The 24,227-nt window shown below is 37.0% G+C and overlaps 1 protein-coding gene across 1 annotated transcript in view; it reads right to left on the bottom strand.

Annotated features, from left to right (window-relative positions):
* Nucleotides 1–784: 784 nt before the first annotated feature.
* SECISBP2L (SECIS binding protein 2 like) overlaps nucleotides 785–24,227 on the bottom strand; it is a 30,942-nt gene continuing 7,499 nt past the window's right edge. Inside the window, 18 exon segments of the mRNA XM_064456359.1 lie at nucleotides 785–5,334; nucleotides 6,298–6,517; nucleotides 6,991–7,145; nucleotides 7,767–7,987; nucleotides 8,677–8,839; nucleotides 9,809–9,941; nucleotides 11,169–11,218; nucleotides 11,221–11,337; nucleotides 12,983–13,124; nucleotides 13,288–13,455; nucleotides 14,226–14,309; nucleotides 14,857–14,988; nucleotides 16,804–16,937; nucleotides 17,692–17,716; nucleotides 17,799–18,028; nucleotides 18,334–18,469; nucleotides 18,992–19,316; nucleotides 20,723–20,901. Of these exon segments, the coding sequence (XP_064312429.1) occupies nucleotides 4,661–5,334; nucleotides 6,298–6,517; nucleotides 6,991–7,145; nucleotides 7,767–7,987; nucleotides 8,677–8,839; nucleotides 9,809–9,941; nucleotides 11,169–11,218; nucleotides 11,221–11,337; nucleotides 12,983–13,124; nucleotides 13,288–13,455; nucleotides 14,226–14,309; nucleotides 14,857–14,988; nucleotides 16,804–16,937; nucleotides 17,692–17,716; nucleotides 17,799–18,028; nucleotides 18,334–18,469; nucleotides 18,992–19,316; nucleotides 20,723–20,901 (3,288 nt within the window). The 3' untranslated portion in view covers nucleotides 785–4,660.

Here is a 24,227-nt window from a genome sequence, read left to right as displayed (position 1 = left end):
ACTTTCAACAGAAGACAACTGCAATAGCAGAATTGAAACATGAAGTTCAGGCACATAAATAGAAAATTCAAAATTACAGGATGAAGCTGTATTCTTTTTGAATCGCTACAAATAATCTCACCCGTGGGAGTTGCAAAACCAGTTAATGACATTGTTAGTAGAGCCGCAGAAGCATGAGTAGTTACTAGTGAGTCACTGGAGAACAGGGGACAACATGCAGAGAACTTCGTGTTATTTTCCAAAGGTGACTTCATGCACCAGTATAACAATAGAGGCAAGTCAACTTAAATTCTCCTATATTAGCAGCATGCAAGAAATTCTAGTTTTTGGATGTGCCTGTGGTTATTCTTACTCATTTGGTCTTAAGTAAATGTTATTTCCAACTCAATATTCTGTCCCTGGTTCAGTCCCATGGTCTCTCAAGAATGGTAGGGTTTTGTATATAATATTTTTCTGGTCATCATTGTGATGGTGCATGACAACAGGGACCTGGACTCCATAATGTGAAAAATCCTCAGCCAATTCCTTTTTTCCCTTCACCTCCCCACCAGTGCCCACTCCGCGTAGGTGAGCGGAGGGACTCTGCCCCCTGCGCGGGCCCTGACGCCTGCCCTGGGGCCCAGGCCACCACCAGCCAGAGGCGAGGGGCCACCGCGGCGCTTCTCCACCCTGTGGCCAAGGACGGTGTAACACAGACCGCTTCCATCTGTCATGCCAGGGCAGCACTCGCAGACGTGAGCTCAGGATAAAGTAGCTGTGAGCAAACATATATTGTAATAAGTCATAAATTTCTACAATCATTTTTATTAGTTATGGAAGAATCCCCACTAGTATTTACATAGTGCAAAAAAGCTGTTATTACTCCAAAAAGTACGGTAGACAGAACAATTATCCTTCATACAGCAAAAAAGAAATGGAACAAAACCCTTCATATTGTATTTCATAGTGATTTTTCTACTGCTTTAACCTAAATATTACTATTAGTTTTAAGACATTAAACAGCTATCCTTATTAGAATCTATTAAAAGTAAAATATATGAACTATTTATGAACATTTAGAAGGTAGGCTGTGCCAACTGGGTTTCTATTTGCAGCGTTACCATTAATTGGTGAGGAAATTCCAGGTTAGACATTCTCACATTTCTGCGTGTGGCAGGGTGGGTAGAAAACCCCCATTACTTGTTTCTATGGCTTGCTTCTGCTGGTTTTGGTTTTGTTAGCAAATTTTTAATGGCTAACATTGAAGTCAACTCCATGGTTTCATTAGTTGGCACAACTTCACAGGAAATACTTAATGACAGTTTCAGCAAAGAGCAGCTTTTCAAACAATACTTTTTTTTTTTTACATACATATCTAAAGTAACATCATTAAAATTTAAGTTTGTGTTAGAGAACCGGACAGAACCACATTGTGTAAGCTCCCACCCACTCGAATGAGCATAAAGACACCTCTTATCTTTACCAGAACACCACCAAGTAGTGCATTACTGAACATCTCCTGTAATGAGTTTTTAACACACAGGTCAACACCCTCTGTCACTGTTTAGCTCCAATCCTGCAACTACTTGCACACAACTTCAGCAGATGAACAGGCCACTGCTTTAAGCCAGTGGAACTAATGCTCTTAAGCGTGTGTAAGCAGGACCAGGTCCTTCGCCTTACTCAGCCACTGTTACTCGGCCCAACTAAGGACAAAAGCCTTTCAGAATTTTTCCCTTTTACGTATTTGTAATCCATGTTTTATTATTTTGACAGAGATACCTAAAGCATTTATATAAATAGGTTGTACACATAGCCACCTCTACCAGTTTTAAAGATCCCTACCCCTACCACAGATATATTATTTTTGATTTTACCAGTTAAATTGAGTGGTGAAATAACTTCTATAAAGCATGTATCAAGAAAAGTAGATTTGTTTTCCAAGTAATCGTTTTAACAACAAAAATATCTATACACCTATAACTACAGAAACATCTTTTCTTGGGGACAGTAACAACCTGTATAATAAACTGCATACTTTAATTCCGAAATAGAAATTCAACTACTTCTTAAAAAAATCATGGTATTGTAAAACATCTGTATGCTTTCTTTTTAAATTCTGGTGATAATAGAATCAAAATTACCACAGTGAGATACTCTCCTCAAGTGCTTCAAGTAGCAAGGAACTTCCCTAATTTTAGATGCAAATGGATCACTCCCAAAGGAATCGAATTTCATTCTCACAGTTATTGCTCATTCCCAGCTTACCAAAAAGAAAGCACTGAAACCGTTTCCTTTACTCAGTTTGCTCCTCTAAGGGTGATCTGCCACATTTTAAAGAGAGACCAGTTCCTTATTTGCTGGCAAATTGAGAGATATTAGAAGTGCTATATCACCTTCAAGAACTCTATTAAACCTGTAGCAAAATTGCAGTTAAATAGTGGGCTGAATATTACAAGACGACTTTGATACAAATGTCAGAAAATTTTAAAATGACAGTCAAAGTTCAGAAAAGACATATAAAAAGATGCGCCTTTGATGTTAATACTTCAAGATCAAAAGTTATTTGAATCACTGGCACCGAAAAAGCAAAAGGAAAAATTACAAACACCTTTGTTTTTTGATGTTCTGGTGAAGTTTTGCCCTCAGTGTATACACTGATCTCAGCTGGCGTCGAGACATGTGCTTACACATCCAAGGGCAAGTTTTGCTTGTCAGCAGTTCAAACACCTATCATCTCCTAAAGCAAAAACACTTTCAAAACACAGATACAATAGAAATCTGCCATATGTACAGTAAAAGGTTTAACATTCGGAGGCATCATTCCTTAGTCTTTGTTTTCCTATAAAATGCGTGTTCAAACATCTAGAAGGATTGCATTAAGGAACTAAGAACGTGACAGAACAGCCAGTTGTCCTAGCAGCATCCTACCCTGCTTATCTACACAGCATTTGCTATGCCTATAACTATCAAAGCATTATTTACAGAATACACACAGTTTCTATTATTCTCATTAGCATCCGAAAAGCCCAGGGGAAGATGATTTCTAAACCTGGAGTCTCGTTTTCCCAGTGTAACTTAAAATGCCAGCCTCACTAGTACTATAAGCGTTGGTCCCATATTAATAAGTGTGGACTAAATACTTAACTAAGCTACCCATTTCTTGTGTTTTTCAGCCTACCCAGAGGCTTTTTATGCATTCTGATACAAGTGATCAAGAAAAATGAAGTGGAATTAAAAGAAACATATGTTTGCTATAAAAGTGTTATTCATGTGAGTTACTCTTTGGCTACTCTTGTAGTGAAGCTCCTGCTGCTGGCAGTTTCAGTACATCCATTACCAATATAAGACAAAGATGGAAAACAGACTCCTTAACATGCAAGGCTTAGACACATACTCCATCTTCAATCTGAAATGAAATCATTGGTTAATGGATTTCGGTTCAATATTCAGAACAAAAGATGGAACAATTCTCCCACAACACGTGTGTTTTAGGGAGGGCATATTTTTTGTTTCTTTTACCTCTGAATCACTGAAATACCTCCCCATACTACAGGGCACTTCCTCCCTTCCTGGAGTAACTACTTCCTTTTCCACTCTAGAGGTCAACTCCTAAAGCTGCTACAACTGTGAGAAGAGAAAGAGGTCACAATTTGAGTAAGAATTGTCAAGATACATCCTGAACTCAACATGAGGGTGGCCAGGGTCAAAACATGCAGATGAACATGTAAATACATTAAGCCACCATATCATTCACACTTGCTGTTAAAGGATTATTCTTGCTTTTTGCAGTGTTATGTCGATTACAATATGCAAAACAGCATTCCTGAGGTAAGTGACAGTAGAAAGAGGAAGTCATCAGTTTACTAAAAGCCCTGCATAGGGATTATGGTTAGTGATTCACTTAATGTGGTTTGGCAGACAGCAACTGTGGAGAGCATGGGGAATTTCTGTTTTCTTTCCTGGGTTTTTATGCAATATTTCCACCTTGTAAAAAAACCCCAAAACATTAATTACATCCCTCTGGTTTAAAGTTTTTCTGGAATCAAAGTTATTATAGCTTACTGTAACCATCTCAATTATCAGCAGCTTTTTGACGATGCATTCACCGAGACCAACTGAAGAGCTGCATCTATCTTATAGCAAGAATCATGCACAGATTTCTCTACTATTTACTTTTCATTAAGACTGCAAATGGGGTTTTCCAGCTTTTCTTTAAGGAGAACCAAAATTTTACTTCTATTTCTAGATAGAACTAGAAAATCATGGCCAAATACACTGATGTGCCTGGCGTAACACCATAACACCAGTGTAAAATGTTGGCAATTTGTCAGTCTTAATGTAGGTTATCTGTTTGAAAATGAGCTAAAGAGTCACATCTTAAAAGAATTTTGCTTAGAACTGGTCAGTTACAAGATGTTTCCTTTTACAAAAGTTCAAATACTTACAATTTTTCCACACAGTTTCAATTCTGGGAAATAGATACTGATTAAAAGCTAAGCTAGTTTTTAAATCGGACAGGTAACAGACAGCTACAAAAATATTGTTGTGAATTAAATATACATATTAAATGTTTAACAGTGCAAAATGTTGAGATGAAGCATATGAAATAATGGCTGCAACCTTTACAACAGTTAGTCTTAATATAATTTTTAAGAAGTTCCTGAGTTCCTCCTTATTTTTATGGTATATAAATGGAATCTGTGTGTTCTTTATTCAGAGAACCGCAGATGGTAGGTTTATGCTGAGCGTTACTTGCGTGCTTATCATTTGTCCATTCCTCACCATCAGTGACTGGATCAGCCTGCTCAGAAGTCTCTATTTCTTCTTCTTCACTTTGCTCTGCATTGTCTTCTTCAGCACCACTAAGGGTCTTCCCAAGCTGAAGAGTCTCCATAGTTCTCTGGGTCTCTGAAACCCAAGATTCAATTCTGCTATTAAGCTGAACCTCTACAGAAATTGGTTCATGGGCATAATCCTCCTCCTCCTCATCTTCCTCCTCCTCCTCCTCCTCCAGCATTCCTGGTACAAGAGTACTGGTGGTACTGGTCATGGAGGAATTCAAAAGATCTCGGCAGCTGCCATCCAGTGATCCTGTTTCTGTACTCTGCTGTGAGGCCCATTCCAGATTGTCATCTGGTTTCACCTCGTCTTTGTCGCCTGGTGTGGATTTGCCGTGATTTGTTGCTGAGGTAGTGCCAGTTGTAGCCAGAGGCAGTTGTTTATTAAGCGTGGCTTTTTCAATTTGACCATTACCAGCTTTTTCTGGTACCACAGTCTTACATGAGGATTCTCTCTCATTTTCAGATGCTTCTAACCCATCAGAGGTTTCCACCATATTTCTCCAGTTTGTTTCTACAAGTTTAAAAAGAGATATAAGAAACAAACATTAATTCTTTCTATATAAAAATATTTTTCCTGAACATCCTAGAACTGTTTAAATAGCAATAGGAGCTAATGATTTTAATATTATTCTATTCTTGCTAGAAAAATTTCATTTAGAAAATTGGAGAGAAAATAGAAAGAGCTGTGAATAACTTCGGGTTTTTACAGTATCATAAACCAGACATTAGAAAGTTGAAGGTTTGTGCACTTAGTCTCCTGTGTAAACTGTGGAAGAATCAGATATAACAGTGAGCGTAGACAAAGAGGTTACTCTCAAGTATAAATTAAATGCAGAAGATTGCTATAGTATTAGGTCATCTAAGGATTTTAAAAAAAAAAAGTTTAAGAAGTTAAGTAAATTTGAGACACCACAAAAGAACTAACTAAAATCAGGATAGTATTCTTTATAATTCACCATAAGACCAAAAAACCCAGAAGTCTTCAAGCAAGCATTCTCCCTTTTATTCCTCCTGTCATCTGCTTAAGCAACCAGATAAATTTGCCTTTTCCTCACACTAGAATCATTCATTGCCATCTGAGGTTTCAAAATTTAAACTACATGTCCTATTTTCAGACACCTCAATAATTTAGTTCCTACCCTCTGTCATTAGTTCTTCCTCCATCATATAGTCAATTCTGTATTTGTTATCAGTTCTATACCAGTTCAATAAAACTGGAGAAGCCACCTCCACTGACATGAGTTAGGTAACTAACACTTCTGAGGATTAGAAGTTAAAATTATTGTTTTCAATATGATTCAGGGAAAAAAGTGACTTACAAGACTATCTAGAGACTAACCAATTTTCTCTTATTCCTGAAAACTGCAGAATACTAAGTCATGATGAAATGTTGTATTTTTAGCTACATTTTGCAATAAGCAGCATTTAGAAAATTCTAGCTTCTAGTTACAAAAGTAAGTTTTAGCACACTTACCATATTCTTTCTCATTCACTTCAGATATGGGTTCAGAAATAACACTACAGAATGAGATAGCACTTGCTGCAGAGGGGTTACGAGAATGACCCATGTGATGGGGTGCCTTCTTGACATTCTTCAAGGCTTCTTCAGCCTGTTCCTGTTCCATTGCAGCAACCATATCTCTGTATGCTTTTCTGGCCTCTTCAGTCAGTGATACCAGCTTATTAAACAGGTCCTAAGTATGAAAGCAGTTTTTATCATCAGTTGTTCTTACTCATAATTTTCACTTTAAATTACTCCTTTTATAGTCAAAGGAGTGTGCCTTAAGCTTATTAACACCAAATACTTTTATGTCAACTAAAAATTATTTTTATTTAATACAGATAAAATCTAAACGCAGTCTATGCTTACACAATATTAAGATAAAGTTATCCTAAAGTAAGTACATCTCACAACCTTAAGCCTTCCAGAGGATTTCAGATGGCATTTAAGTCTATTTGAAAGCTACAGACATATTGCAGCCAAAGTATTTCAACATAGTCTCTCAGTTCTGTAAATACTGAATTTCAAAGACAAACACACCCTAATATAGATAAGGTCAGGGTCATTATCAAATGGAATTAGGTGTGATCTCCATGCCAGATCAATTCTTATCTACAAGGAACGTAATGGTTTACTCCAGCCATTTATGCGAATGGAATTACTCACCTCAGCACCGGAGAAGTTGAAGATACCCACTACACTAACAGGAACCAGCTTGTTCACACAACGGCCAAGAGCTTTACGGCCAAGAGCAAAGACAAAAGGAATTTCTTGGTCCCGTGCCATGGCTATTACGTTATATAAAGCCTCATCTAGTCCACCTTGAAGAAAGCAATTTTAAATATGTATCTAGTCAGTTAACATCATAGTATGGCACAATACAATTCTCTATCCTATTTTAGCTGTAATTAGTCAGTAAAACTTCAATACATACAATCATCAGCCACTATGTCCTAAAGGATAACAAGCTATACATTTCAAGTATAGTAAGTGAGCATACTTCAAGGCAACATTCTATATTCTTAGTCCTGCACACAAATTAAACCAGAATTTTTCACAGCTCACTTCTTGAGCAGAGCTTTGCTCTTCTCGTATCTTGTGGCAAAATGTGTTGGTTGGCTAACTAACCAATCCATGTTCCTCTTAATGAGTGCTCCTTAAGAGCACCCAGAGCTCAAGGCTTTAGGTGTATCAAAGACTGAACAGAATAAAATTTAAGTCTATTATATGGGCTTATGATATCTATTTTTAAGCTATTCAAAATTCATGAATGAGTTTCTTCCAGAATAGAGTAGAAGAGAATGAATGTGGGGTGGCAATTACACAATTGATTCTGGAAGTGTTACATCATGCATAGTAACTAAAAAATGCTTCTAAACTTTGCTAATCAGCACAAGAAAATTGTAAACAGTTAAGTGCACCACTTGTTTTATCATTTATACCTTTTGACTGGATTTTTTCACAGTTGGGAGATATGATTACACACTTGATCTTGTTTAGTTTCATATGCTTAGTAACCTCACGCAACCCCATAACAAGTCGTCTTCTTGCTTTAGCTCTCATGGGATCCTTTTGATAAATCCGTTCCTGGAAGCTGACAAGCTCTTGCAATAAGAGAGTCACACACTCATCTATTTCTTTACTTAGAACTTGATTACAGTATCTGTCAATTCAAAAAAATCAAGTATTAGCATAGCACAAAATCAATACTATTTCACTGAGCCTTTTCTTTTAGTTATAAAAATAATTTTACTTCCTCAGAAGAGTCATTAAAGTCACTTGAAGGATTTAGAAATCAGACTGTATATTGTAAGTTAAAAATACATCCTGAAAACATTTATATTTCCAGTAACATCCCTTACCTATAGAAGTAAAAAAGAATATTAAAAAAATACAAAGAAACACTCCAATAAGTGCTGCAAGCAATTATTCTTTTTGTTAACTGGGTACTTTATAACAATACATTAATTAAAAAAAGCAGTAATGTATTAAGAGTTACTATTACAGTATTTCCAGCACTCATAAGCATTCCTTCCTTTCCCATCTAAAGTGTATGTAGCCCTCCTTTAAAAAATAGGGTTGGTTTTTTTTAGAGAATACTTCCACCTGGCTTATTTGTTGCAGCAACCAAAGGAAGTCCAAAACATGTATGTGTACGTATATATATACACACACACAGAGCGCAATCCTACTATGGTAAAAAACCCCAAACCTTGCAGAAATTTCTATTAATGAAAGGGTAGCTTATGTTTGTTAAGCTCCTCTTAAGTCTACTAAACCTATCCACACTTAAAAGATGAGGGTGACTGAAGTGCAAGCCTTGAATTTATATTAATAATTCAAAACTCTTACTCTCTGAATCTCTTGCTGTGAATTTTGGTTATTGCAGAGGAAGCCATTGGACTGCCTATTCCAGAACTAGCAGGTGAACCTTGTGACACTGGGGTCATGCAGTATGGAGAATTCTGACTTGCTGGCGAAAGCGAAGCATCACTAGGCATGCTTAATCCAGTTTCTGAAAGACAGTTTTAAAACATCATAAAATGCAAAGACATTTTCACGTAAAAGAAACAGCACCACACTTATGTATTGCTTCCTTGCTTTTTCCAAATTACATTCTGAAAACACTGAACAGTATTCTTCCCTAGAGGGGTAGCAACGAGGAGGGAAACAAAACAAGCACATAACCACCACTCAGCATGGGTTGGGTAAATAAGCAATATTTGAATAGTCATTAAACAAATATCCAAAGCTAGGTTTGGGGAATGGATAGAACAGAAGGGAAACCCTGCCTAAATGCTACAACTTCCTCCAATAATTCTTAACTATTTTTATATATATAATATTTTACTAACTTATTCCTAGACCATTTAAGATTTTCAGACTTATCTTCAGTCAGGTCATTCAGAAGAAAGTTCTGAAACAACACATCTGGAATCTTGATAGACACGTCCTCCCCCACCCCCCACCCCAAACAAAGACATTGAAAATTCTTTGGAGTTTCCCAGCTGCTCAGAGCTGTTGCTGCAAATCAACAATCCAGACATTGCAGTTGATTGACAAGAATGTTCAAACTGAAAACCCTTATTTACAGTTTGCAACTCCCATACCTGGAAAACTTTCAGTATGCTCATCATTAAAAAGCATTGTGATCAACATGGCATGGTCGACAACATGTCACATTTTGCCCACTTATCAAAAACGCTACCAACTCTGACATGTTGGGAATATCCACTCAAGAGAAATTAATTAAAAGGCTGTATGGAGATTGGGTCTAAGTACCTATACTGCCTGAGCCTTCCACAACTGAGGGACAGGCAAGACATTTTAGGAGAAAAGAGTTCCAGTTTCTAGTGTTTCATAATGTTAAAAAAGTTAAAAGATAACATCAATAAATTGTGTTGGATAAAAAGATAAAGACAAAACACCAAAATAAGCAGATTAGTACAACCATGGTAGGAGGGAAGGGGGACTAGAGACCAACCTTCTTGAGAGGCCAGCTCCTGAGACTGATCAGCAGTCAAGTTTATATGAATCTCTTTCTGTTCATCAGATCCCAAAAGGCTATGATCAACTGACAAACGGCCTTTCTTCTCTTCTCTCTCTTTCAAAATAATCTAGGAACAGAACACCAGTTATCAGCATCTGAAAATTATAGATAGACCTGTAAAGGTGTGTCCATTTGACTGACCATTACACAGAATAAAGTTAATCAAGCTGTCTTGAACCTTCCTACTCATGCCAGGAAAGAAAACCCTGAAATCTTTTCCATTTCCTCTTTGTTCACAAATGGTATTTCATGCCAGCATTTTACAGGTGGTATACGCATACTTCTACATGAAGAGTGCTTTCAACAGTTTAAGTATTAAGTACTTTCACAGCTTCTTTCCAATACATAACACTAACAACGCCTTATTCCCACTCCTGTAAAATAAACACCGTATGCAAGAATACTAGTCACCTTTGTGAAGCACCACAACAGACAGAATCCTTTCTATAAAAGAAAGGGAAGTGCAAAGGTAAGTAGCCATGGATATATTGGTATTACTACAATAAATAACAACAACATAAAGACACTGACAGAGTTTAGAAAACTCTTCTGAACAGGTAGCTATGAATTTCTAACTCAAGTAGATCATGGAGAAGTCAGAGAAGATAGCTAGGGTGGTGGGAAGCAACTTAGCCACAGCCAACTTCCGTACAAACACAGCTTTACCAGATTCTAACTGCCCATATCAAAGTGATCTTGACAAGAAACGTGGTACATGAGTACAAGTGACTTCCATGTTTAGGAAAAAAACAAACAAAAAAAGGGCTTTCACACTTTCTTTTCTAGGGCTAGTTTTTGTGTTTTACCTTCTGATTTCCATACATACTCTATTCTCTATGTACATACCTACTTTATGTGTGCATGTACTTGGATACATACAACCAACTATTTCTAATTTTACTCAGTTAAAAATTGTGGTTTTACTTCAAATTCTATACCCCTATCTCAAAAAAAGAGAAAAATTTAAGGTTAGCATATTACACTGCACTACAAATTAAGATACAGCAACATGAAAAAAGCTATGCAAGTCTTCCCATGCGTCCTAGTTTAAAAAATCCTTGCCATCCTTCTTGAGATAGATTTGTATCACTTTCAACTAATTTTGAGAGGTATAAGAAGTTATGCTACATGCCTAGGTCCAATGCACAGTACACCAGTGTAACAGGAACTAGAGGCAGAAGCTCATGACTCCCTTACCCTATGTTCACGGTCACTAGTCTCAACTAAGAAGATACCAGGTTTTATCTTTGAAGTATCAGTGTGGGTCAAGACACTCCAGGGCTGACATGTTTACCTTTTTAAGCGCTGTAGGGCGTTTCAGTTTTGCAATCTCTCTCTCTTTTCTCTTTTAATTTTTGGGGCAGTTGAATCCAACGGATTAAGGCAACCCATAGATGGCTGTCCCTTTGTTAAGGACTTTCTGTTGGCAGATTCTTTGGCATGAAAAGGAGCAGCACTGCCAACTAAATACAAGAAAGATATTAGTTTCTCCAAAAGACGTCAGCTTTATTTGAACACTGTTTTCAGAATTTCCACTGATGAATTCTCAAAGTACATTTTCCTTCCTTGGAAAAAAGCAGTTCATAATGACAGGAAAATTACATCATCAGATATTGTTGCTTCCAGATGGTTTTAAGCTTTTTTCAACTTAGCCTCATGTTTTAGGATGCTATGGATTCCAGGAAAGGAATTTCTTTAATACTGGTTAGGGATCTCTCTCAAATGACTACATTTAGCTTTATTAATAAGATAATAGTAAGAGAAGTTGTAAATATTTATCCAAACATTGATTTTTAGTTGTCAAAGACTTGATTACTTGACAGGACAAAACAGGTGACAGCATGCAGCATGTAGTTAAGTGTATTTTCTGCAAGAACAAGAATAAGACAAATGTGGTCTCCAATGGAAATGCCAACTGTTCTTTGCTGAGCTTTGTTCAATATAGCCTTGCCAACTGAAATCAATGTTTGAACACAGCTGAAACTCAAATCAGGTAAATGAAGCAACACAGGAGAAGGACAATGGTAACTATGTGCATAATGATGGACTCCAGGCTACAGACTACTGCCCAGGAATGATGTTCATGGGTTATAATAGATAACTACATAAGTGTCAATTCTGTATTCAGCAGCAAGCATTAAAAAAGCTAACTTAAATCTTGATAAAGAGAACAAAAAAGTGTAATTAAGCTATTGCATACATTCATGATGGAACTGTAACCTAATATTCTGTGCATGTCTGATCTTCCTTATTTTAAAAAGGATACAGTAGAACTATACGAAGGTACATAGAAAGTGATAACGGATTATCAGAAGAGTGCTTCCACGATGGAATAATTAAACAGGTTCAGATTAGAAAAATTTCAGATTAGAAAAGAGATGACAGACCTCTAAGAATCATAGGGGAGGCAAGCAGGGAATAAGCTCAGTCTCCTTGTAATAGAAAGGCTATGAAAACTAATAAAATTATGAGTGGGACACAAAAAACCTCAACTCCACGCCAAAAAAAACCACAGTAGCAGGAAAAAGCTTCTCCATACAGCACGCAGTAAGGTTAGAGTTCACTGCCATTGGACCTTATAGACAATGAAAGAATGTGATAGAAATCATGGAGAGTTTAAGAACAAATTTGGTTCAAGAAAGCCTTGGGTAAGGAGGCCCTGAATTCTCATCAGTAGCGTGGGAGGAATATCCTGGCAAGGTATCCCTCTGTATCATAGTCACAGGTATCCTCTCTAAGCTGCTTTCAAAGAGAATTCTGTAATATCTGTAGTCAAAGTGTGGTTTGACTGGATACAGTTCTTTGCACATACTCATTTCAGCACTGAATTACACTCAGGACATGAATCCTGAGTTTAGAATAGTAGGTCTTTTAAGAGAAGTTTGCCCCAAGTTCTACATGGACTTTCACCATTGCATACTGCATCTCAGAAGGGTAGCACAAGTGAATTTTGAGAAATGCATTAAGAAAGTCTTCCCAGCTTTCTGTTACTTTTGTATTCAGAAGTTAAAACTTGACAGAAAAAAAAGCCTATTTAAGATGCTCAGATCAATCACATTTATATTGTCACAAAATGGATTCAGCCGTAGACAAGTAGATTAGAAATACCTGTGTATGAGAGGGGCCTGGTGTTGGTGATCTGACGAGCTTTCATTGCTTGCTGCTGCTTTTCAAGAGCTGCTAACATGTCACCCAAATCTAACTGAACAGGGGTCTTGCTCTTCTTTCCAGCGGCTTTTGATAAAGCCTCCTAAAACATGAACACCACAGGCTGATAAATACAAGAAAATAGTGCCTGCAAAACATTATTTACAAAGAGATTCTTACTATTATAGAATAAAGAGGAGCAACAGCTAACTGATACACCTCTTTACCAACTACTGGGGGGCTGGTGTGGGGGGAGTGCTACACACTTGAAGTTTTTTCTGTTCCATGCTTATCTCCGAATACTCTTGAGCTGTTGCAAGTGCTGCTGCCAAGGCCTTCTTCTTCTGACTTTTTGCACGCTTTGGTACAGAAGTTGTAATGGGAATTGGAGTTTGGACAATATTGATTGGAGAATTCTCTGGTAAGTCATCCAACTAGGATTTTAAACAAAATGCAAAAACCCACAATTAAAGACCTTTATCTCAAGACGGTAAGAAATGTGGCACTCCAGAAACCAAATGAACCATTGCTTTGGTCAGCAGTATGACATCCCAATTACGTAAAGCTACATGACACAATAAGTTAATAAAATACTCAGGTATATTTCATTTTTGTATGGGAAAACTATTGTATTTATCTATAATTATGCCTTCAGAAGGTTTTCAAGTCTGAATACTAAATAAGGGGGTGTTCCCCACCCCCACGGCAAAGATTTCATGTAGGACTTCCCTGGAAAGCAGCCAAATAGATTAAGTAGTGTCTACATACAGTTCTGCAACGAAATATTTAAGTAGATCAGGTATTAGAAAAGCATTTTTCCAACAACTATTTCTACAACCTTAAGCCAGATGAAGTTTAGTTTATTTTCATTTCAGTTTGGAGCTGGACTTGATGATCCTTATGGGTCTTTCCAACTTGGGACATTCTATGATTCTAAGTGTCTATATGTTAACAAGTGAAACTAAGATACAATCTCATTAGCAGACATATCTAGCAGTGTTTTTTGTTTCTTTTTTTTTTTTTAAAAGATGGGTCCCTGCATATTTATTTTAATTGGCATTTCTTTAGCATCCAAAATTGGTAACAGACATACTCTAAGAACATCACAATTACTGCATTTTAAGTACTGTAGCAGAGAGTAATAAAAAGTTACACAAGCAGTCTCAAAGAAACTTAAAAATGCTTTGCAAAACAGTATACTTACTACTTTGGGTGAAATCTTTTGTTGGATGTTACTACTTTTGCTGCTGCCGTTCTCACTATTTAGCTCTGGGAATTCATCTTCATCCTAAACAACACACAAATTAAGAATTAAGGGAATGGAACCAAAAGTCACATGAAAAGCATCAACTGAAACAGCTGAAGCTAGAAGAATTAATTGAATTCTGAAGTCCCACATGAGCTAGAATGGCTTAAGAGTGACACAAATAGAAAATGATGAAAAATTAACAAAGTCCTTCTGGGTCCAAATAACCTTTTGAAGAAAAACAAAAGCAAAATTTAATAAACTTCAGTAATGTAATCCAGTCACAGTTGGGGGGGATAAACCAGAACACACAGTAATTTTAGTTCACAAACGAGCATAAAAAGTTGCTTGAAAGTTGCTTATCAAATTTGTCAGTCATGGATAGTGCTAAATTCTTAAGACTTTCCATGACACCCAAATCAAGTCTTTGTACATACACAATGCAAGCATCATATAATAATTAAATTGGTGCACTATATTGTACACCTCGGAGTCAGATGTTTTGCAACTTATCCCTGTTGAGAACATCACTTATTCCACACACAGCTTGCATCACTCTGATGCAGAAATGGTTTTCATACACCACTACCTCAAAATACAGAGGTTCAGGACTCTGCTCCGTTCTACTTGACTGGCTTGTAGTTAGAGGTTTTTCATGTCGTTTCTGCAAATTCTGCCTTCTTTCTGAAGATGTGCTATGGTCTCTGCATCTGAAACCAGACTAAAAATAATGAAAGTGATTGGCATTTCGCCATTTCAATTTTTTGAGATGCATGTACATGGATGTAAGGCATTCTCATGTCTGCTATTTAGCAGCTAAGAAGGTAGAGTTTTTACAGAATTACAGCTAACAAGCTGTAGCTTGGTATTTGTTGAGGGGTGGTTGGTTGGGGGGATTTTGGAGTGGGTTTTTTTTGTTTTTGTTTAAACCTGCACAAAAATATTCTACAGACAGGATCAGACTATTCCCCCCCCCCCCCCAAGGCAAATACAGTATCTCCACACATTCTAATATCTAAATTTCTTATTTTAAAAAAATAGGGTCCTTTTGGCCAAACATGAAGAAAACCACAAGAGTTGCTGGTGACTCTATAACTCACACATGAATCCTGATGAACTCTGTAACCATGATAAATCAAAAGAACTCTCTCCCACTACGTAATTATTCTGCATACAATTATTGCCTTTTCAACATGTGTTTTATGACAATGCACAGGCACAGAGTTCTGTAAGGACCAGGGATCTCATTATAGTGGTATAAATGTTCTTCTCTTGATTAAGTGAAAGGTTGGTGGAAACCCATGTGCAAGACTGGTTGGTTAAAGGCACAACATGATTTGAATCTGAAATTCTGGATCTCATACTAATGCATTTCAAGGAAATGTTCTACAGACCTGGTACAAGTTTAGTTTCAAAGGAAACTAGTTTCTGGGACAATTCTGTCTTGAGGTACAGTGAATTTGCTGAGGAAACCTGATTTAAAATCTTTGTGCCAGCTTTGTTTTTAAATATCAAAAATAACAGCCAGATTTAGGGCCTAAACTGTGACTGGATGAAAGGAAATCTGGTTCTTCCTAATCCCAATGCCATAAACCACAAATAGCGGGTTCTAAAAGCCTCTGATTTGACTACAGCTTATAAAAAGATTCAGAACTGCTACACCACCAGATACGAGCATCAACAAGCTGCTTTTATAATGAACCCACAGATACCAAATGGGAATATTCAAGACAAATTAACAATTCATCTAAAAAACTAAACAGGGCAAGATAGCTCATGTGCATATTTTGTGCATGCAGGCACGTCTATGATAAAGCCCCCCTTTCAAGCTCAGCTATTCTTGTCTGCAATAACTGAATTCCAGCAAAATCTATGTTTAAGCAAAGGCAGATGTTTCAGCCCTCTCTCTGTACCCCTCTGCACCATCCCCAATAAAATCAGACTATCAAAATTAGGAAGGCCACCTTCTCCTCACATACTAATTACAGAAATCCTGTCCCAATTGAAGGGAGTTTCACAGAAATGTATATTTCACATTTTAGCATACAATTAAGTTCATATTAGCATTTTATTATTAATAAATGAATTTTTTAAAAGTTTCAAAGACAACAGGAGTGAGAATACAGGATTCTAGTTCACCATCACAAACTCTTTCTTTAGAAAGTTTGAGATTTTCTTCTTTTAAAGTGTGAATGGGTCAAAACCAACTACGCTTTTCTACACCCACTTTATCTTCATTTCACAAGTTACTTTACATACATAATGTTTTTCCTATGTAGGCACATATAAACAGGCTATAGGCAGAAGATTATAAAATAATTTGGCATATGTACACACACACACACAATATAGTGCTAGCTCAAGAAACATAGAAGGTAGAAATACACAACTGGATTTTTAGGCTGAGCTCCTATACTTTCACCACTGTTTTCAGTAACTATTCTTTGTATGTTAGTTCTATAACACATTCCAAATTTCTCATTTTCATATATTAAAAGAAACAGAATGCATAAATTTAGAAGCATTAACAACATACCTGTGAACTGTTTCTTTGTTCAGCTTGTCTTCCACCTCTAGAAAACGTCTGAGTTTTTTCAATCCAAGGTTTTTTTTGAGTTGCCTGGGAATTTACATTAGTCCAACTTATACCACCTGAAAGAGAAGTGTCATCTATAAAAAAATGAATGAGAATGACAGAATGCATCATAATGATTCACATGCCACCACGGCCAGGAACACAATTTTGTTACAAATAAAGTTCTCCAAGAAAGTCTAATCCTTCTCTCACAACATTTATTTCTGTAGCTGTTTCTAGAAATTAGCAGAATTGCCTTTATGAGTAGTCAGATGACAGACATTTGAATTGCCAACAACTGATCATCAGGAAGCAGTCAGAGAAAGGAAATCTCAGGTTAATATCCATAACAATTTATAAATCAAATAATAGCCACTAGCATTATCCACTACTACCAGACTAATCAAATATTTGTTCATGTTACAGTACTTTAAAGCTTCTGAAAAAAATATCAGTACTTCTCAAATAGCAAATGAGAACTCTAGGTCTATTACTACCCAGGTACAAACTGTGGTCCAACAGGGCAAGAAAGCTTGAGGACAAAATACAACAGAAGTACAGCTTTGAGTGCTTCCATTGAAGTCTCTGGCTTTTTTTAATCCTTTAAAGAAAAGCAGCAGTTGATAAATCATTAGTTACAGCTACTTATAAATTTGTTCATCCAACAAGTAACACGGGTCTTGGTGGAGGTGGTAGAAATCACAGGAAAGACATCTTCAGAAGTATCTGATCAGTTAGAGTAGCATGCTGGAAGTAATTCAAGAGATGGTTCTTAGCGAAGTGTAAAGCAAAAATACAGAAGTGATCTAGCCAAATTTTAAACAGCTCACCAGTGAAGACAATGCTTACTTGTATTTATTGATGGTTCTACAACCTGAAAAGGAAAGAACAAGTTTTTAGTAATTTTTATTAGTCTGTAGGATACAAATACAGTTAAGTTAGTTATGTTTACATACATTTATTGCACAAGAATCTGTACTTCTTGAAGTCATGGCTGCAGCCTGGTTATTGCCATGCTTAGGACTACAATAGCCACTGTCACTGTCAATGTCTGCTTCACTTGCACCCTGTTCACTAGAGGACTCTGCAGCAGGGTGAGAAGCTCTTCTGCGTCTGCCTTTTGATTTCCAGAGCATTGTAGAGGCGCTCTCAGAAAGTGACTTATTAGCTATATCTGAAGGAAAGTCTGCAAGACACAATAAAAATAATTACTTGTGCAGGAATTGTTAAGAGACATGAAAAATCTATACATCAAAAACAAATGGAAAAAGTCAAAGTCTTCCCACATGACAACAATTTCCCTTTAATAAGACTAAAAACAGGAGTGTATTTTAACAAAATTATTATTAATAGTTGGACCTAGACATAACCAACTCCTTCAGGAAGAGTCTGTTTCCGATAGCGGTAAAGTCCACCTTCTTTTAGGAAGGATAGTGAGTGACATGTAGTTCTAGTTATTTCGTACACCTAGAACACAAGAAAGTAAGTCACCTGTTTGCTGCGATGCATCAACCAATAAAACAATCTTTGATCTGTTCTCAGGACCTGATGAACTAGTCTCCTTTTGAGTGGCGACATTTTTCACTGGAGGACGTTTATTTTTTATGTGCGTCTGTAACTGCTGTTGCTGTTTTAAAAGATTAGCCACACATACACGTAAGTCATATGATTTCACTTCAGTTTTAATCAAAGCAATTAAAAGTTCTAATGCTCTCTATAGGAGCCACATGTTTAAAGACAAGAGAGTAAGGGAAATATTAATAAAAATATTCTAATTATTAACCTCTTGGCAGTATTTTCTGCATGAACTGTTTGTTATGATGTGGAAGTATCAAAAAAGGTAAAGAAAGTATGGGTAAGTTTCCTTTGTTCTCTAATAAAGTAATTCTAAGCTCAGACCAAACCAGCAGAGAGGCAGTGGAAGGGACTTTCTTATGTTATACATGCAGGCTTTATAAACTCAGTATTTTGCCACAAAATGTCTCTGTAGACAGAGCTTTGGTACCCTCTGATTAACATCTTTTCTGCCCACCTTTCCTTCCATTGATACTACTGCCATACCTGTTCTTGCTCAAATGAGATGCATGCTTCCCGTGCAAAGATATTTTCTTTATGCAGTTCTACTTATTCTATTAAAAACCAGACTTACTTTTTGTATGACTGGTCCCCTGTTACTGCTTCTGCTCCGCTGACTGGATAATGGAAAGACATGGCCCGACGGGTTGGGACGCTCAGTGCATTCTGTAGTAACTGTATTTACAGTATTTGCTGTTTGAAAGGGTGCAGAATAGGGGGCAGGGAAAGGATGATAGAAACCCATGACCTGAGCGCATGGTGCTGGCATCAGCTGATAATATGTATATTCTGTAGAAACAGGTGGTTGCGCGGGTATTATAGGATAAGCAAGGTATGGTCCTGCAGGATTTGGGTTGGGTTGCTGCCATCTGATGTCATTGTTGTATAATGGAAACTGTCTGTAAAAGTCAAAAGGAAAGACAACTGCTCAATAATTTCCCCCCTCCCCCCCCAGGAAATTCAGAACTCTTCCACCCCCTTAAAAAAATAACACAACACCCAAACAACCGTAACTCATTTGTTTCATGAGCTCCTAGCTTTTAATGACTGAACTTAAACTTATTAGGACTTCTTAGAGGTGCCAATTAAATTATTCACAAGCTCAGATTACATTCAAGGGCAAAATAAAAATCTTCGTTGATCTTGGCATTTGCATAAACTTATAAAATCTCAAATATTTAACCTAGAAATATAAAATGCAGTAATTTATGCTGACAAGTACTTTGAACCAATTACAATTTCATTGTTTCAGAAAACACATATAACCTAAGTAGATACCTAAGCTTACACAAGGTAAGCTAGCAGACATATGGAACAGTGACATTCATTAGCTAACTCAGGGCCAAGTACTTCAGTATATTAAGTTGCCAACTCACCCTCGTTCAAAATGCCTATGACAATGTAGGCTTTAGGAAGCACACATGAAAACAGGCATTTACAAACTTACTACTGAAACCAAGTGTGGAGACTACTTCTTCCTGTGTTTATCTGTGATACAGCATACTACAAAGACCCCCTTGGAAACTATGAACCCAATTCTCTTTCTCTTCAAACCCCCAAGAGACCAGGAGACCATCTACACAGAAAATGCGGAGGCCTGAATATTAGACAGGAGAATAGGAAACAAAGATTCAGGATAATTTTACAGATCCACAGATGGCCTTTGATAAAGGATTATTTTTGGTCTTACCTACTCAAGTGCAGCAGCATTTAAGCACTATCCTAAGCAAACATTGCTGCTTGATTTTGAAAAATGTATCCAATAGTTATTTATCCCTTCCATATAAAATTATCAACATTGAAGCTGTGCATTCAGTGAACACCACATTTGCACTAGAATAAAGAGTTCCTAAACTTACTTTATTATAACTAGTTATGCAAAGAAAACTGGATACAGCTACACTCCATACAAGCATCAGCTGCATACTGTTTCCTCATGGCAGGATCCAAGCTGGACACCTGCAGCCTTACTTCAGCATCAGAGGTTCAGACACAGACCTCTTGACTGCCCTGGAAGGTGCAACAGCACAGCAGGTGACTTTGTGAGGGATTTGTATGAGACCTCTGTAGCCAGGGAAAGAAATGTGGCAAAGAATATGAATAGAGAAAAGTAGAGGGAAGGAAGTAAGTAAGCAAAAAAAGATTGGGGACAGAGAAACTTCATCCTCACCCTGAAGGATCAGAAGATTAAATATGGTGAACAACATGAATATACAGCCACAAGTCACTGACTCCTCTCAAGGCTACCAGAAGTTTAAACTCATTTCAAAATAGATCATCCATGAAGACCACAACCACATTTTACCTATTGGATTGGTTTTCCTGTACAAATGGATAGCAAGTGATCAGGTAGTTAGGGATAGGTGTTGGTTCCATGCCATTAATTCCTCCACTGTCATTAGGAAGTGCCATTGGGATCATTAGTGTTTCTGGACCCTTCTTCTGAGGAATAAACGGTTCTACTTCAGCTGACAGCTTGACATTCTTAAGAAAAAGAAAAGTAACAATGTCTTCATTAAATACAATCATAAATTGTTTGTGAACACTTAGATTCATAAAGTTGTATGGCAGCTATCACAAATAGCAGGCAAATGGATGACAGACTACAGGGTGTCTGCAGTAAATTGAAAGAGGTAGAAAACAGTTGGCAAGTGCTTATTACATCCTTCCAGTCAACACAGGCTATAATACAGATCACCAACACTTAGCATTTATATTAACCTTTACATTTTCAAAGTGTAATACAAACACTAACTAATGTAAAAGGGACCGAAGTTCGGGTCTTGCAGAGGATATACTAGTCTGAGCACAGAAAGAAATCAAGCTAGCACTGTAGGTGGAGCACAGTTCTGTAGGCTTTCGTACATGAAACCAACATATGGAAGATGTAGTAATGCCTGGTCTGCTCTACAAAATCAACTGTGTTCCTAGGCAATTATAAAAAGATTTTTCAGCAGTAAACCATTGGTTTACTGCTAAAATAGAATGGTGTACCACAGAAGAACCACACACACATTCCATCTGCACAGTTTTAACATTTTAAAGTGTTAAGAACACGATTAAATTTTGCCATGAAGAGGGACTTAAAGACTGCTTAGAAGTAAGTTTTAAACTGTGCTTTCAAAGAAAAAAAATATCTCCCCCAATCCTGAAGGTAACCTCAACAGTTTATAAGGTGTTTTTACCCACACTGTTGTTCTTGTATGTATTAGCTGGATCTTATACTTAAAACAATAAAAAAATGCTCTATTCAATGAGACAACTGCAGATCCAAAATACCCTTAAATTCTGTATTCCATTATAAGCTACATTCAGCCAAAGCATCTTTTTGTACACAGATTTCAGCTTAATTATACTTGTCTTGCACTAGTAGAGCATAGAATACCAATTTCTAAGATGATTCTCTCTAAAGCAGGCAAGGACTCCAGAAACTTTTCCTTCCCTTTGTCTAATAAACAATTCCAGAGTCAACACATAACCTTTACAAGTACATGCTCTTATTTTACAGAAAGGAGAGCCTGAAGGTTTGATGTGCTGAGAACAGCCTTCTGTCCTTGCAACAGGTACAACATCCACATGAGCAGACTCAATTAAACAAGGGGAGCTCTGAAAATGTCATGGCAAGTAGCCCCATGCCTACCTTCTTCTAGCTTCTCAGACCGTGTCCTTGATATCTGTCAAACACACAATCCATTCAGAGACATTTCAGCCTTATGGTCCAATATCTGAATCTACAAACTTATTTTAAAAGCCCCCAAAATTTATATTTTAAATAAAACATGGGATCAGATCCCACATTTGTTCAGCAGCATGGGGGTGGATGAGTTGGGAAGGGCAAGACCAAAAATGTTTTGAAAATACACTTGTCCCAGTCAGTAAGCAAAGCTACTTTTACTTGATGAGTAAGTGCTTTAATGTATCAGACTGTACTAGAAAAAATCCGAGTTCAAACATTGGTCTGAGCAACAGTGAGGTCAAGACCCAGTCAGTCAAAGTACTGAATCTTTGTTTAGTTAGTCTGACACACTTAGGTACAAGAAAGTTTAATTACTGATCAAGAGGTAGAATCATCATCAAGTAAATTACTCGGATCACGAGTTACACTCTAATTGACCAAGCAAGTTGAAAACCAACCGGTATTTAAGTACTTTGCTGTCATGTACTCTTACAGAGAGGAGAAAAAAAACAGTTCAGACTGTGAAAGTTAGGGAGCTTTTATGTAAGTACTCACTATTAAACCGTAACTACTAGTGATTGGTGCAACATTTTTACAATACAGAAGTATTTTCAGTGTGTATTACGTGTAATTATAACACTAGAATTCCAGTTAATTTCAAAAAGTTAAGCCAAAAATTTTGCTCAATGCATTCTTTTCATCTCCAAATATGGCTCCCAAACTAAGTAACTGCAAAGGCAGTCATTCTTTAACAGCTATTTGGATGACTTGTACAAGTGGAATCAAACTTTTTCCTACAAAAAGTGTTATTACAGACAAAGTGCCTGCCTCTGTTTTTACTTTTACCCTTCCATTACCGAATTTGCTGGCTCATACTTCTTGCATGAGATTTTATGCAATATTAGCTCAAACTTCACCATTAGCCATTTCCTGTAAACACAGTTCACCAAATAATTTCTACTTAGGCATCTACATTAAACTCACTTTTCCCAAATACCGTGCACCTCACTAAACATGAGCCTTATAAATACAGGAGGAAACTTTCTAAGGGAAACATTGTTTAAGATAGGAGAACACTGTCTGCAGGATGTCTGCAAGCATTAACTTGAGATCAAAGTTATCCTTAACAGCTTTGATGGCACAACGTTCTGCAAACCACAGTGACTAAGGCCAAAGGTTGTTTATAATTGAACTGAGAATTCAAAAAAATTATACAAAATGGAGTGAAAAAAAGCAAAAATAATGAAATAGAGAGTCCATGATTATTTTTCACCATTCTTGAGAAGCTTCTCTGTCTTTGGATTTGTCAAAGTGTGCTGGGAAAGCACAGTGTGTCCCTTCTGACAAAATGAGTCTCTGCTTTGATATGCTTATTTAATAAGAACATCAGTCATAAGAGACCCAATATTTTAATAACAGTCAAACAAGGAAAAACAAAACATCTAAAAAAATAAAAGGATAGAAGTGGAACTAGAGCAGCAGGGGGGAAAGTTCATCTTTGCAAGTGACAAGATACATTATCCCTATAAAAAAAAATGGTTATTAATGACCATCCTTATGACTATAAGCACCAGTACAGAAGTATCACTACCTGCTGTACAGCAAAGTCTGCTATACAGTAGAACAACCACCTTAATTAAATGCATTTCTTGATCATTAGTGAGTAGGCAAACATTCCTTCCTTAACTCTTTTTCAATTCCTGAAGTTACATTCAGAGGAAAAGCTGTGGTGCAGTTGCAGCAGCAGCACCAAACTTATGCAACGGAAATCAAACATCCTGCTCTGCCTAGAGCTTCTTCTCTGACCTCAGGCACATCCCTCCGCTGCACTCTGCAAAACTCCAAGGCGTTCTCCTCATCACAGCACCTTGAGGATAAACACTTTTCATTAATAAAAACAGTCAAGTGCTTCTGTACAGTGATCGCATAATAACGGACAGAAATACCAACACCCAAATCCCCTCCTTGAAAACTAAGAGGGCTTTTGCATGCTATTTCAAGATTGCCAGGCAAAAATATTTGTGTAAGAATAGGTTTAGTTGTGGGCTGGCCTACAAAACCAGATGTCACAAACATTAAAAGAACACACCAAAGCTGTCTCATCCATGGAAAATTGACCAGTAAAACTAGGATG

This window comes from Phalacrocorax carbo, chromosome 7, assembly GCF_963921805.1.
Source record: "Phalacrocorax carbo chromosome 7, bPhaCar2.1, whole genome shotgun sequence".
Classification (NCBI taxonomy): Eukaryota; Metazoa; Chordata; class Aves; order Suliformes; family Phalacrocoracidae; genus Phalacrocorax; species Phalacrocorax carbo.
This window is presented reverse-complemented; position numbering and strand designations above follow the sequence as displayed.